The 13,565-nt window shown below is 41.3% G+C and overlaps 1 protein-coding gene across 1 annotated transcript in view; it reads right to left on the bottom strand.

The window, feature by feature from the left end:
* Positions 1-13,565, bottom strand: part of ARMH3 (armadillo like helical domain containing 3) — a 123,441-nt gene that overhangs the window by 101,126 nt on the left and 8,750 nt on the right. Inside the window, exons 5-13 of the mRNA XM_071446213.1 lie at positions 12,519-12,626; positions 11,596-11,688; positions 10,646-10,720; positions 9,909-9,995; positions 6,610-6,666; positions 5,574-5,617; positions 4,004-4,064; positions 3,003-3,049; positions 2,263-2,338 (exon numbers count right to left, since the gene is read on the bottom strand). Of these exons, the coding sequence (XP_071302314.1) occupies positions 2,263-2,338; positions 3,003-3,049; positions 4,004-4,064; positions 5,574-5,617; positions 6,610-6,666; positions 9,909-9,995; positions 10,646-10,720; positions 11,596-11,688; positions 12,519-12,626 (648 nt within the window). The remainder of the gene's footprint in view (positions 1-2,262; positions 2,339-3,002; positions 3,050-4,003; positions 4,065-5,573; positions 5,618-6,609; positions 6,667-9,908; positions 9,996-10,645; positions 10,721-11,595; positions 11,689-12,518; positions 12,627-13,565) is intronic.

Here is a 13,565-nt window from a genome sequence, read left to right as displayed (position 1 = left end):
CCCCCTAAAACAACCCAAGGATGTGCATTTGAAGTCTTCCTCCACGATCCTTCTACTTCTATTTCTAAGAGCAAATTCTCCTTGCTCCTGCCCCCCACCTGTTCATATTCAAAGATAATAGCAATTTATTACTTTCCTGTCTCACTGTAAAGCCCTGCAGGAAAGACACTGCAGGAACACAGTGCATAACATAAATAATACTATCATTATTGATCCTCTCAGCTTCTATCAGCCAGTCACTCTCCCTATTTCATCTTTGCTAATAGTTGCCTGCCTAATTACTGCTTTGACTTCACTCTTTGCAGGCTTCCGGACCCATCCACACTGGTGGGAGTGCAGGCAATCTGCCATGCTATTTTTGAGCCTGGCTGCCAAGCAAAGTGTCCATTTCATAGGGCAAGTTTTACATAAATGTATCATCTGCCTTAATATATCATCACAATTTCAAAATAAAAGGAAGATATAGAACTGCTGATTTGATGTTAGTTAGTTCCATAGGATTTTTCACAAGTGGATATCCTCCACACTGCCTTCAAATATCTCATTTTATGAGCAACTATAAATGCATATATTTTATAGGAAGCACAGACACACATACTAGAACTCAAAAACAATTGACGTCCCTACAGCTACCAACTTGCATTTAAAATACAATTTTTCACTGAAAGTCTTCCATTAGCCAGATTTCCTTAGACAGGTTTTGGGGGCTTACCTTCTTTCTCCAGAACAATGACTGGCAGTTGAGAGACAAGAGTGCCACCCAGCAGCAAACCCAAGTACCCACAGCTGGTGAGCACACACTCAACGCTCCAGATACCCACACAACTGAATCCCTGCTCTTCCCATGTGCCACACAGCAGCAGGAAGCCATTCATGCAGCCCCAAGCAATGGACACCAGCTTAGGCAAGAGCATTCATCAGCTTTTATGAGGTTTTTTCACCATGACATGACCTACCCTGCCCTCTCTAAAATGAAGGATTACAGACAATCCACCCAGGAGTATCAGTTCTCCAATTCAACCCACTGATCAGTGGCTGCTTCAACTTCTTTCACAAGTAACTAGTCTATCCTTTTATTTTTAAGAGCTGATCTCTAGCTGATCTTTTTCTGCTCTGCTCTTTTCCCTGCCAAATGCCTCTCTTCCCTCAGGAGTATCTTGCCCACAGAAAGGCCTGAGTTGGTATTACACAGAAATGAAAGAGCAGAAATCTCTGAGAAGTGGTAGGAATGAATAACCTGGGAAAAGACAAGCAGGGAACTTCAGCAAATTAACCACCCATGAAACAGAAGCTTTCTTCAGAGGCTGTAGATCTGCTTATCAGACCTCTTCCATCACCACTACTGTCAGGAGTCCCCAAAGGTCTCCTCTATCATGCCAAGTGTTGAGCCTGAGACCTATGGCTGCACTCTGAGGACCTGAACAAACTGGGAAAGGTGTTCATTGTTTTGTTGATGTTGTTCCTCTCACAGATTACAAGCAGTACCTACAAACCAAAATTAAAAGCCTGAACCTGAAGGTCCATCAGGCTACCCTTTCAGCACAATCACTGCATCAGACAGGCTCATTATCTGCCTCCCAGCAGCAACCACCTCCCCAAACTCACACAGTGTTTAGAAAAGCATCCAGAGACTTGTGATCAGAGCAGCCTCTCAGAAGGCTGCTCCTCCACCATAAAAAGCCCAAGGACAAATGCTATGCTCCAACAACTGGTTCCCATGCCAAAGGGGCTGGGCTCTTCAAGGAAGTCTGAGGACAAAATAGTATTTGAAACAACTGTCACATGCCAATTGGTCCCTAAGTGAAGAACACCCAATACACAGTCCATGCACACACATACAGGACAATCCATCCAATTTAGGAGCTGAATCAGCCTCTTTCTCTCAACCCTAACTTAACAAAACTGTGATTTGTTCTGAGAGCTACAGCAACTGCTTTGCTCACTCCATCCTGCCCCTAAGTGGACTATCAATAGGGCACAGAAGGCACTCCATGCAGCCCTTCCCATTTAGTGGCAAGAATTAATCATTCCAACATGAACTGTGACCTCAAAACTCTACTCATTTACTGTCAAGGTGGGAAGTATATCATAAAAATTCTTCCCCTGGTCCTGGTCTGCTTCTGCTCTTTCATGCTGATCCTATGACAAGTACATAAGGGGGGAAAAAAAAGGAAACTATCTTTTCACCATTTCCATTTCTAGCTCTCTGATTTCAAAGACATCCACTACAAAGAAATGGGGAAACATTTCACTGAAACTCACTTGTGCCAGAACTGTGATGAAATTCCTGTTTAAGTGAACAGCTTCATAGAGGGCCAGAAGGATTGCTTCATTTGTTCTGTGGGAAGGATGCAGACAAAGGCACAGTCAGTGATCAGAATACAAGGAGCCAAGTTTTTCAGAAGCATGGCCTATCTGAAAAAATAAGAATTTTTTTTCAACTACGGAAAACTCTGCCTTTGCAATCCAGTTGTTCTTCCAATTATTAGTAGCACTAATAATAGTACTAGTAGTAGCAACCCACAAAAATAGCTATTTTTAGAGCACAATTACAATCTTTGTTGCCTTCCCACTGAAGATGTCCCTAGTTGCTCAGTGTTTTCCATTTGAAATCCTCTTCTTTAAGAGCATAGGGTCCTAAAGACACTAAAATCCCTCGTATTTATCACTTGCCCCCTTAATTTAGAAAATACTTTGGTGAGGGCCAGAGTGCACAAACTTTTGCTTTCATGTGCCACCTCTGAGTCACCTATTATATGTCATAAATACCTCATAAAAACCACTGGAGTTTTTTTTATAGACTTCATTACAAGCAATTCAGCCATGTCTCCTGCTGTACCCTTCCACAGGAGGGCAAATCCACAGTTTGCAGGGTGTGGTACCATTTTAGTGACAGGAGAGCCCGCTCCTCTAGTGTGCTTTGTGACATTAAACAGCCCCGTGAGGGAACGGAGGGCACTAACCACTCCACTGTGTAAATAAAATAACATCTGTGCACTTACTGGACAGAGATCTTCTCATCAGCATCTGCTATGAACATGCTGCCCACCTATGGAAAGAGAGAGCATTGCACAGCAGGAATTTGGGAAAGCTATTAAACAGCAAGAGACAACATATGGATAAAAATACATTTTAATTTGCTGTACTGTCACTGACCAATGCTTCACCTGTCAAATCACAAAAAAAAACAAAAAAAAAAAGAAAATACTGGATCTTGAATCCCAGCCTGGATAAGTTTGCCATTTTTTAAGAGGACAACAGAGATTATTTCCTACCTGCTTGCCCCAGGGTGGGTGCAGTTTTACCAAAGTCACTCCTGACAGAGAGCTGTCTACACTGAACTACCCTCACCTACAGGAAATTTTTCTGTCAGTTAGATCTCAGAATACTATGAAATCTCTGACTAAAGCAAAGCTAAACTGAACAAGGGGAACAGTGGATATTCTTTACAAGGAAGAAATTCAGAACTGTTTTTGAAGGGTACCCCTTCAAAAATGCAGAGAGTGCCCACTGCAGAATCCAAGCATTACTCCATAGCTAAAGTGCATCCATGCTAGAGAAACAAAACAGTAAAGAAACAGAACCTCAAAGACTAGTGACATTCCAGACTCTGTGCCACTATGCTTTAGGCCACATCACCAGAGCAGCAAGTAGTTTTTAAAAATGCATAGCTGTTTAAAAGGATTAAGAAGTTTAAAAAATGATTAAAAGTTTAAAATAAGGTGATTTTTAAAATAAAGTCACCTAGAGTAAAGAAGTTGCAGGAAAAGAATTTCAGCTATCAACACAAGAGTAGAGGTCTCATCCTTTGAAAGAGCTTTCTCAGCCAGACAACACACTCCTCAGAATACATCCACTTCAGTTGTATTTAGTTTTGATTTGTTCAATCCATCTCTACCTCCAGAACTCACATTCCAAACTCACACTTTTTAGAAACACTCTCCTGCTGAACTTGCATGAATGCACCTTTCTAAGACTGGAAAAACACCGTTTCCTTGCTTACCATGTTAGTGAGGGCTGAGAAGAAACCAGTCTGATGCTCCTCTTCTTTATCTTTGTATTGCCTGAACAAAAAGGAATAAGGATGAAGTTTCAGGGTTAAAAATGGAACAAGGGTTACTTCCCCCTAAATCTCTATGTGTTAGTCTTATTTGACAAGAATATAGGATGGAGGAAAGTTCAACATTCAACAGCCTTTTTCAAGAACTCACAAAATAAGAGACAAAGGGTATTAAAATATTTGTAAATTGGGTAGAGTTGGAGTGAGGTTGCTGAAAGATGTGAAACTTGAACAATGCTTGTGCTGTTACAGAGGACACAAGCAGTTTGGGCTAACTCTGAAGGAAAGGGATCAAATGACTTCAGAAATTTTGTCCTGCACTGACAAACAGTAATAAGCCATACGAGCACACAGGGTCAGTAACCACTGAACAGTTTCATTTCATCCACTACAGAAAAAATCAGAGTTGGTCACCCTACTGGGTGCAGAAAGAAACCAGTAGAAATGGCCAGCAGAAACCACATGGACCTTTATGGTTCATGGCCTGATCCCACTTTCCTAGAGCAAGTGAATTCAACAAACAGGTTGGGTACCTCAAATTTAAGCTACACTGCTTCATCTGGCACTCAAAGGGAGCAAAAGCTCACACGGCCATTTATTTTGTCTGTCACACAGGAATCTGATCACACACATGTAACATGCCAAGAAACCAACTCTAAATTCTTGGGAAAGGGGGAAGGAATGAGCTAAGCAAAACAGGCCATGATCTGAGACAGTTGTTGTCAGAATGAAGGAAATTGGGTGGGTGAAGTTTTTTTCTGCTTTATTCTAATCATTTACTGTGTTAAATACATCGACATGATTTGCTGATTTTGCAAGTCAGCTGCATAACTATCACAGCAGGCTTTCAAAGGAATTAAAACATTTTTCTGGATATTTTGAGAATCCTACTGCCCAAAAAATCTTGAGTTTCCTAGGTGAAATTGCTGTAAGTTTCCAAATTTTTCTGAAGCACTTTCCTCTTAGAAAAGCTTGCATGTTTTATGCTGCTACTTATGAAGTAGAGGCTAAGAATATGCTACCCTTTTTGCAGAATTTCTGGCTCTCTCTTCAGCAGGAGTTACTGCTTTCCACCATTTGGAAGATCATCTCTGATCTGGCATGTGGACAGCTCTGGATACATTTGTTTGTTGCAGATAGTGTTTCAGCTAAATCAATTTTTCAACAGAGAAGTTGTCAGGAAATTATTATCTTTTCACTTGTGACTAAGATTTTACACAGAGTTCATACAGAGGTAAAACCCATGACAGTAAAAACAGACAATGGATATCTTCCCCTACAGTAAGATCTCTCCTGAAGCACATTAGCCCAGCTGGTGCAGATGCACTGAGACTTGCAATGACTGCATCAACTGAAGCAAAGTACCTCAAAAAATAACATTATTCCCTGCCTCTCCAGGTGCATCAAGGCTGTCAGGTGATAAACAAGTGCTTGAACACAAAAAGAAAATAAAGTTTGTGAAAATGTACAGTAACTATCATGTATTGAAAAACAAGACACAATTTGGTTTTACCTGTTATATTCCGATAAAGCCTGGGCAATTACAAGTCCCATTCCCTGAAAAAAAAGCATTTAAAAAAAACTTCACATTAAAATCTCAAGGGAGAAAATCACACACTGAACACACATTGCAATGCTGCCCCCCCCCCCCAATAGATAACCTAGCATGCTATGCAGAATTTCCCTTGAAGGTGTTTGAACTATTAAGATGTGCTATGATACAACATTATAACAAAAACTCAGACAACAAAATTGAAAGTTAATTACTAATTACTAAGTTAAACAGAAAGCATTTACTCTTCTTGGACCTCCAGATAGAGCTCTCACTCAAGAAGTCTCAGGAAAGCATCAAGAAATTTAGAAAGAAGTTGATGTCAGAGGAAGAACATCCAAAAAGTCAAAACAAAGAGTCATAGACACGAATAACCTTTGACTTCTTGCAAACAGCCTCCACCATTACAGAACTACTAGCAGTTCTCACCCTTTATTTAGCATGGAGCTTGCTTTCTACTTCATGCCTAAAGAGCAGCTTCCAAGTCCAGAACTCACATAACTCAGTCTGCTGTCAATTTTAATCCAGGCCTGGATATAAAACTCAGACTGTAGCTACAACCCAAAATATACTGCAGGACTTTTCACTCAGTTACGAGCTTCTACTGAGTTACAAGAATTGACTTGTGGACTGGTAAAATCAAGTGACACAGCACCTGGAATGAGATTCCCTTTGGCATAAATCATCCTGTGCCTCTTTGGCACATGACAGCAAACAGTGTACAGATAGTTCATGACTGCATAATAGATCAACTTTAGCATGTTCCTTGCTACCTAGCTTTTAATCACCATTTAACTGGTGATCAAACTGACCAAATCATGAGCTGCCTAACCTATTGCAAGAACACAGGGCTGAACAAACCACTGCACTGCTGCTCCTTAGAGCAGCACTGTTCTGAGACCTGATTTCCACCATACACCATGCTGGCATCCATTAGCCTACACCTCATGTCAAAGAGCATCTCCAGCAGCACAGAGGAAGCAAGCCAAGTACTCACATTGAGTGTGGCCTCATCATCCACAATGGACAGCTTCACAATGTAGGGATTCACTGACTGCTCAAGGTGGGGCAAAAAAGAAGAAAGAAAAATGGTTTTAAATTCAGCCTTCAGGGGAAGAAAAACACTATTATGTTTCCAAGTTTACACAACCACCTGGGAAGAATCTCTGTCCAGTCCCATAAAACAGAATACACATAAATAAGCAGAGTCACAGCACATGCTAAGATCACTAGGCCAGGGACATGTTCCCCTTATTGGCTCAGCCAGGCAGTCTCCTGATTTTATTGAGGAGGGAGTTTCTGTCCCTCCACCAGCTCATCTGTCAGTCTGGAAAGTGGAGCAGCCATCCTGCAAGCCTGTTATCTGTGACACACACACAGTTTTGCAGCAGGAACAGGCAGTGAGACTGGATGCAGGATTAGTGCTCTGCTATCCCCCTTCTGCAGCACCCTGCACAGATTCCTTAAAGCATCCCCCAGGAAGGCAGGACAACATTCTGGACTCATCTGCTGCTGGGTTAGAGAGCAACACTTTGTTTGCACCACTAAGAGCTGGAAGTCTCTAGAGAATATAAATGCCTTGAATTTAGCTGAAGAAAGCACACAGGATTCATCTATAAAGACAAATGCTAATAATTTCCAAAGCATTTCAGATTAGCAATGCACATTTTTCCTGGTTTTTGGGTGTCAGTGCAAAACTAAAAAAGTTGATTTTGAATCAAGACACAGAAGAAAAGTCTCATCTGCAGGCAGGTCATTTTGCAGGGAATTGGAGCTTGAATAATTACTTTTTTGTTAAAGAATTAAAAAAAAAAAAAAAGAGTTATGCAAGATCTTTGGGAAAAAAAAAAAGAAAAATACATGAACTTTCTGATTCTCCAAAGCTGTGACTTTGAGCACCTGTAGTTGTCTATACCAAGGAGAGGCAAGTGCACAAAACTGGACACGAAGGGCTGCTGGATACACTATATGCTGTCAGACAAGCACACAAAGGGAAACCCCCACATTTTAACTAATTTCTTTCAGCTCTAACAAGAGACAAGGTAATTCTAGCAGGCTGAACATGATGCAAACAAACTTCTGCCTAGATGTTATCAATGAGGATGTATTCAAAAGTCACCACTTGATTTTATGTTTTAACTTGCTATCCTATGAGCCATCCCTTAAAACACTGGGAAAGTGATCAAATAAATACTTTTTCTCACAGCATTTTCTTTCTCACAGTATGAATGCAGAAGCATTTTCTCTAAAATAAGGACTAGTATTAAAAAAAAAAAAAGAAAATATAGCTGAAGGCTTGGATAAGTATATAGTTGGAACAACTTCTAAAAACTATTAGGATCTCAATCAGGGGCATCCCTTTAAAGGTTCCAAGTAAAGAGATGGAAATCCCTAGAACAGAAGTCAATAAGCAAGCCAAGATCTCATCAACATGGTAGTGACAACATGGAGAGATACTCTCCAAGGAATTCAAGAGATTACAAAGTCACATCCCAAAAACACAAAAGAACATCCTAATGTAAGACACACTGGTATTTATGCTAAAAACAGACACAAAATCAGAGTCAGCTAATGAATTTTGAGCCTTATTAGATTTTCTTAAACAGCTGGGAACACAACCAATGGAGTTCAGACCAAAAGAGAATCTTTCAGCTGCACCACAGTTAACTAAAAAGAGAACTCCAAAGCACCCGAGGCATGAAAGTGTGCTACAATTGACTGACAACCACCATACTGACCCTAAGGGCCAAAGAACAGCAAATGAAAGCAGCTACTCCTCAAGGACAAAGATTATGGCTGCATTACTGGAGGCTTGGCTTGTAGCACTGCTACCAAGGGCAGTGTTGAGCAGCTGTCACATAAAACCCTCCTGGGAGTGACTTTCAGCCTTGCCAGAGGAGCTGCTTGAGCTGAAGTTCCCCTTGCTACACGTCTGCTTCAGTTGGATTGTATGGATTGCACTTTTCAAACATCAGCACAACTTCCTTCAGAGTGCCCAGTTTCAAGATGTCCCAGAGTGTTCTCCAAAGCACTTGACCCCAGCTCAATACTGCCCAGAAAGCCAAGGACAAGCCTCCTGCACTCACAGCATTCTACCTGACTAAGGACATAAACTGCAGTCCCAGGGATCCCTGCCTCAGGGATGGCATTGCACAGCTCTCCACCATTTGTCTGAATGTCGCAATGACACCTCTGGTCTTCCCATTCCACCCTCATAAGCAACCCGACTTACAGATAATTCCCAACAGTTTTCCCTCACAGCCATATACTGAAATCAGGCTCCATGCTCCTGTTCCATGCTACCACAGCACAGAATGCTGAAGAGAATCTGCAATTCATGATTCTGACATCATTGAGAGGAATGAGCAATTGACAGGCATTACTTTGACAGCAAGTGTAGTTCCTGTCCTTGCATATTCTCTAGGTCTATTCATAATTCAGAACAAGATCTATTATAAAACCAGGTAGGTTTTGAAGCCTGCTCCCTCCTAGTAATTCTGTTGAAGGGCAGGTTATTCCAGAACTTTCCTATTTGCTGCCTAATGAAGTATATTAGATATTCCTATTTATGAAAAAAAAAAAAACCCTGATCATTAAAGTATCATGCCTCATACAAAGAAAAGCCAACATAAGGTGTTGTTCTGACATCTGAAATGTTTTTTTTCAAGCTGATGAATAACAGAAAAAAAAATGGGAATATACCACAAACATAAAAAGGACGATGAATAAAGTTCCTCAAAGAGGAATCCATCAAAGAGAGAGAGAGAAAGACTTCTCTTGGAACTACTACCTGTGATGTTTCAGTTCATTCTTTGGTCACAGCTTCACCATCTCTTCTGGGGATCTGTGCTCTTTCAGTCAGCTAGTCAGGTCCTGAATCACAAATTCAGTCTGAAGCCCAGGATGACTGACAGCTCATTTTACTTTGGAGATTATGTATAACCACAGACTCACACACACACAGAGGCAGACATGTGATTTGGCACAACAGCAACTCTTCCAAAGGACCTTCCTCAGACTATCTCCACAAAGGAAATGCAAATTCCCTAGGTAGTTTCTTTCGTGCTGGCACAGAAGGAGCTGTAGGAGTACCATACACATTTGATTGTACACATACATCAGAGACAGACAGGGACAGGGAGCATAACAGGGCTGCCTTGCAAAGCTTCTCCTGCTCCATGCTGATGCCCTGATGCTACAGTGTGCACTGCTAAAAACTGCACTGTGTGCTGCCTTCATAATCCAGAGGCCACTCTAAATGAATAAAGTAGAGAGAAGTGATGTTTCTACACCTACCTCATACTTTCTGTAGTTGACCAGCAAGGCCAGAAGGACAACAGCATCATACCCGTGTTCCCTGCGACTGAGAGGGCTGGACAGGATCTGGAATAAACAACCACACTGCTCTGTCAGGCCTCCTGCAGGAAGCTTGCAGTGACTCAGAGCACAGCCATGAAATGCATGTGTAAGAGCAAATTTTGTCCTATCTGAAAGACGGTATTTGGGTGAAGGGAGTGTCAGTGCCTCAAGGAAGTTCTGCACACAGAGAAGCTCATTTATCACAGACAGGATGCACATAGGCTTTGAGGGCATAAAGGGCAAATATATTTCACAACAGCATTGTACAGTATCTCATCATGAACTGTGCAAGTGTTCTGGGTTTCTCCAAGGCTCAGTTTCACTGAAAAAAATATAATTTATCCAAGAGCAGAAAAAAATATATCCACACTACCTTTTGAAAAACAGTTTCTGCAGTAAAGAAATTCTGTGTGAAATTAGCCCAGAAATCTGTTCAGATTCTAACTGTGCAGAAATGTCTCAAGTGAAAATACTTTAAATAGTCAGTAGTGACTAAAAACAGCAGACTAGAGTAAAGGGGAGAGAACATTACAAAATATATGTATGACTGAGCTGTGAATGGATGCAACAACAGTACCAGTGAACTACACTGCATTGAAAAAGCTGAAAAGCAAACACATTACTGAAAGTTCTCACTATGGAAGAGTCCCCACAGTAGAAGGAAGAACCCTTACCTGTAAAATAGCTTCAAATATGCTGTTAATCATCACATACTCCAGGATGGTGTTCTGGCTAATGTTATCTGTCACCTGAGTACAAACACAAGTTTTAAAAGCTCATCCAAAACTTCCCCCAGTGCTGTAGCTGCCTCTGGCACACATTGGGAACAGGAGAGTTCTGCTTCCAGATGGACACATTTATCCAGAATCTCACACTTCACAAGTCAAGGTGTGACTAGCAATAGAGCTAGACATGAAGTAAAAGAAATCTGTCCTGCCTGCCAGCCCTCTCTCTGCCAAGAAGCACCACCCACGGACCAAGAGCTCCCCCACTCCTCCACACGTTGGTATTTTACACAGCTGCATGAATGACAACAGCCATCAGCTGTTGCAGGCTCCACAAAGGAGGCAGAGAATGAAAAACAGGGCATATATGATTCACTGAGAACCTTCCCATCATGAAGAGGGCAATGAAGAGCTCCACCACTCTCAATTATCTCTTATCACAGTCAAAATAATTCACAGTTGACCATCTCCAAAAGCTGATGAGTGGCAATTTATTACAACTTCCTCATTCTTCACATCCTCACCACTCTGGTCTATTCCACACCTTCTGTCTTGCCTCCACCCTTCTCCCTTTCTTTCCATTTATCTGAGACTTCTTAAGTACCTTTTTCCTTTAAAAAACCCACACCTGTGAATCCAACTGATACTTCCTCCTGCCTCTCTCCCTTCAGCCCCAGTTGGCACCTATCTAACAGGATGAAAAGTGTCTGCTAGTCTGCACTGGCATCATGGTTGGGGCCATCATGCATATTCTGGACTGACACTGGCTCTCATTCACCATTTCTTTCTCCTTCTTAAGCTTCACTCTGCAGCATTCTGCTCAAGTTTTGAAACAGCTCCATCCCTCAGATGTGGCTCATATAAGCCCTTAAGTCATTATACAGCTGTTAATTACTTACTGTCACCAAGCAGAGAAGTAGCTTCAGACACAAGCTTTTGAGGCTTTCAGAACCTTCTGCACAGAGGAGGGAATCCAAGCTCTCCATCAGATTCTAAAGAACAACAGTCACATTATTTAAAAGTAGTACTTTAAATTACTTGAAATGTTTTTTATATAAAGCCTTCTGGAAGATTCAAGTAGCAGAGCACCAATACAAATCCATGTTATTCCAGAATCAATAACTGAGCCATTACTACTGCTACCCAGGCCATATTCATACTACTGCTTCTCAACACTATTTGTGTTAACTACAGCTTAATGACTACTGGTAGAACATCATTATCATTTTCCATGAGTTTTCTCCAGATGCAGCAGCACAGCTCCAATTAACAATACATACACAGCTTATGGTTAAAAATCTGATAGGCAAACTACTACTTAATGTTTTCCCCAAATATACTACAGGTTGTATAGAGAAGAAAAATTGCTACTCTTGTAGAGAGATGAAAGATGCAAAAAGAATTCAGCTTTATCACTGGTTACTTTGTCATTTCCCAAACTTAACATCTTTACAATGAAGAGCATCAAGTAGGTTTAAAACAGTACATGTGCTGATGGAGTGATGAGAACACAGGGTATGACACTCAGATAAAGAAAAAGATGTGAGGTTCAATATTAGGTGGTGATCACCTGTGACAGCCTTTTCTGGCTTTAACAGTGACTACACTGTGTGGAACTAAAGAAAAAGAACGTGCTTTATTATATTACTAACCAACCCAGGGACCCCAAATGTCTGTACTACTGTCAGGTACAACTATTTTTAGTAAGTGGCTCAAATATTTCCCCCAAAAGCTGCTGCCTGGTAGACACACCCATGTACACTCACTGCCCTTGCAACACAGCTGCTGTGCAAACTGCTTCTCTGCATTGCCAGGGCCTCACCTTCATACACAGCTCTGCCTTGTCAAAACCCACAAGCATGTTGATGATGTCAAACCCAGAAGTGGATTTGTTCTTCTGATGGACACCCCGGATCAATGCACACAAAGTCTGCAAAGGGAAAAAACAGAAGGTGAGATGTAAGGCAACACCTCCAACTCAACAGCAAAACCCACTGCATGGTCCTCTCCTAGCACTGGCAGATACTGAAATTCATACCACCAGCCTGGAGGCCATACATTTTGTCTGACCTCTCCTCCAGCTCTGGCATTTCTAAAAGGGATCTTGGATGCTGAAAATTTGTACAAATTGGAGAAGAATATATTTGTCCATATTTTTCTTGTTTGAGCACAAATTTCTGTTTGGTTACCACATTGCTATACCAACTTGGACCAATAAACTGTGTCTTTGTCAACAAGAAGAACCAATCTTCCCACCAAAAAGAAAAAGGCTCCAAGTCTATCAGGCAGCTTAATTACTGTTTCATTCCAAGTTCTTGAAGATACACAGGTATCAGCACACTATCAGCAGACTCTCTGGAAAATTTATAGGCAGCAAATTACTCATTTGTCCTAAGAGACAAAAATGTCTGGGGTGACTTTTGTCATCAGGCACCTCTCAGGCCTGTGAAGAGGGGAATGAGAAGGAATACAACCACTGCAGTTTTAGATTCCAGCTTAAATTCACAAGTGAGAGGTAATTAGTTTCACATGTAAAGCTGGAGACAAAACAGACCTGATGGAATTAGCAGATCTCTAGAACCACACAAAAGCTAGAAGGTAAGGTAGACATTCTTTTTTTGTTTACTGTCAGAAACAGATCCTGGGCTAAACAAGTCTTTGGTCACCATGCTGATTCTCAAAAAAAAGGATTGCTTAAGTAAGTTTTGGCATCAAGATCACTTTCCACATTAACATAGTCTGATTAAGGGAACACTCTCCCAGTTTGAGCTCAGGATGTGTTACCTGGTTCCTATTTACATGCATACAGCAGGATTCTTGCGACCTGCCCTAAGTTCTTCCAAGAGTATGGATAGAAGTTTAAGAATTT

The sequence above is a fragment of the Agelaius tricolor genome, unplaced genomic scaffold (assembly GCF_023055355.1).
Source record: "Agelaius tricolor isolate 1412-34295 unplaced genomic scaffold, bAgeTri1.0.p SCAF_22, whole genome shotgun sequence".
NCBI classification, from domain to species: domain Eukaryota; kingdom Metazoa; phylum Chordata; class Aves; order Passeriformes; family Icteridae; genus Agelaius; species Agelaius tricolor.
Note: the sequence above shows the minus strand (reverse complement) of the source record. Positions and strands in the feature narration are given on the sequence as shown.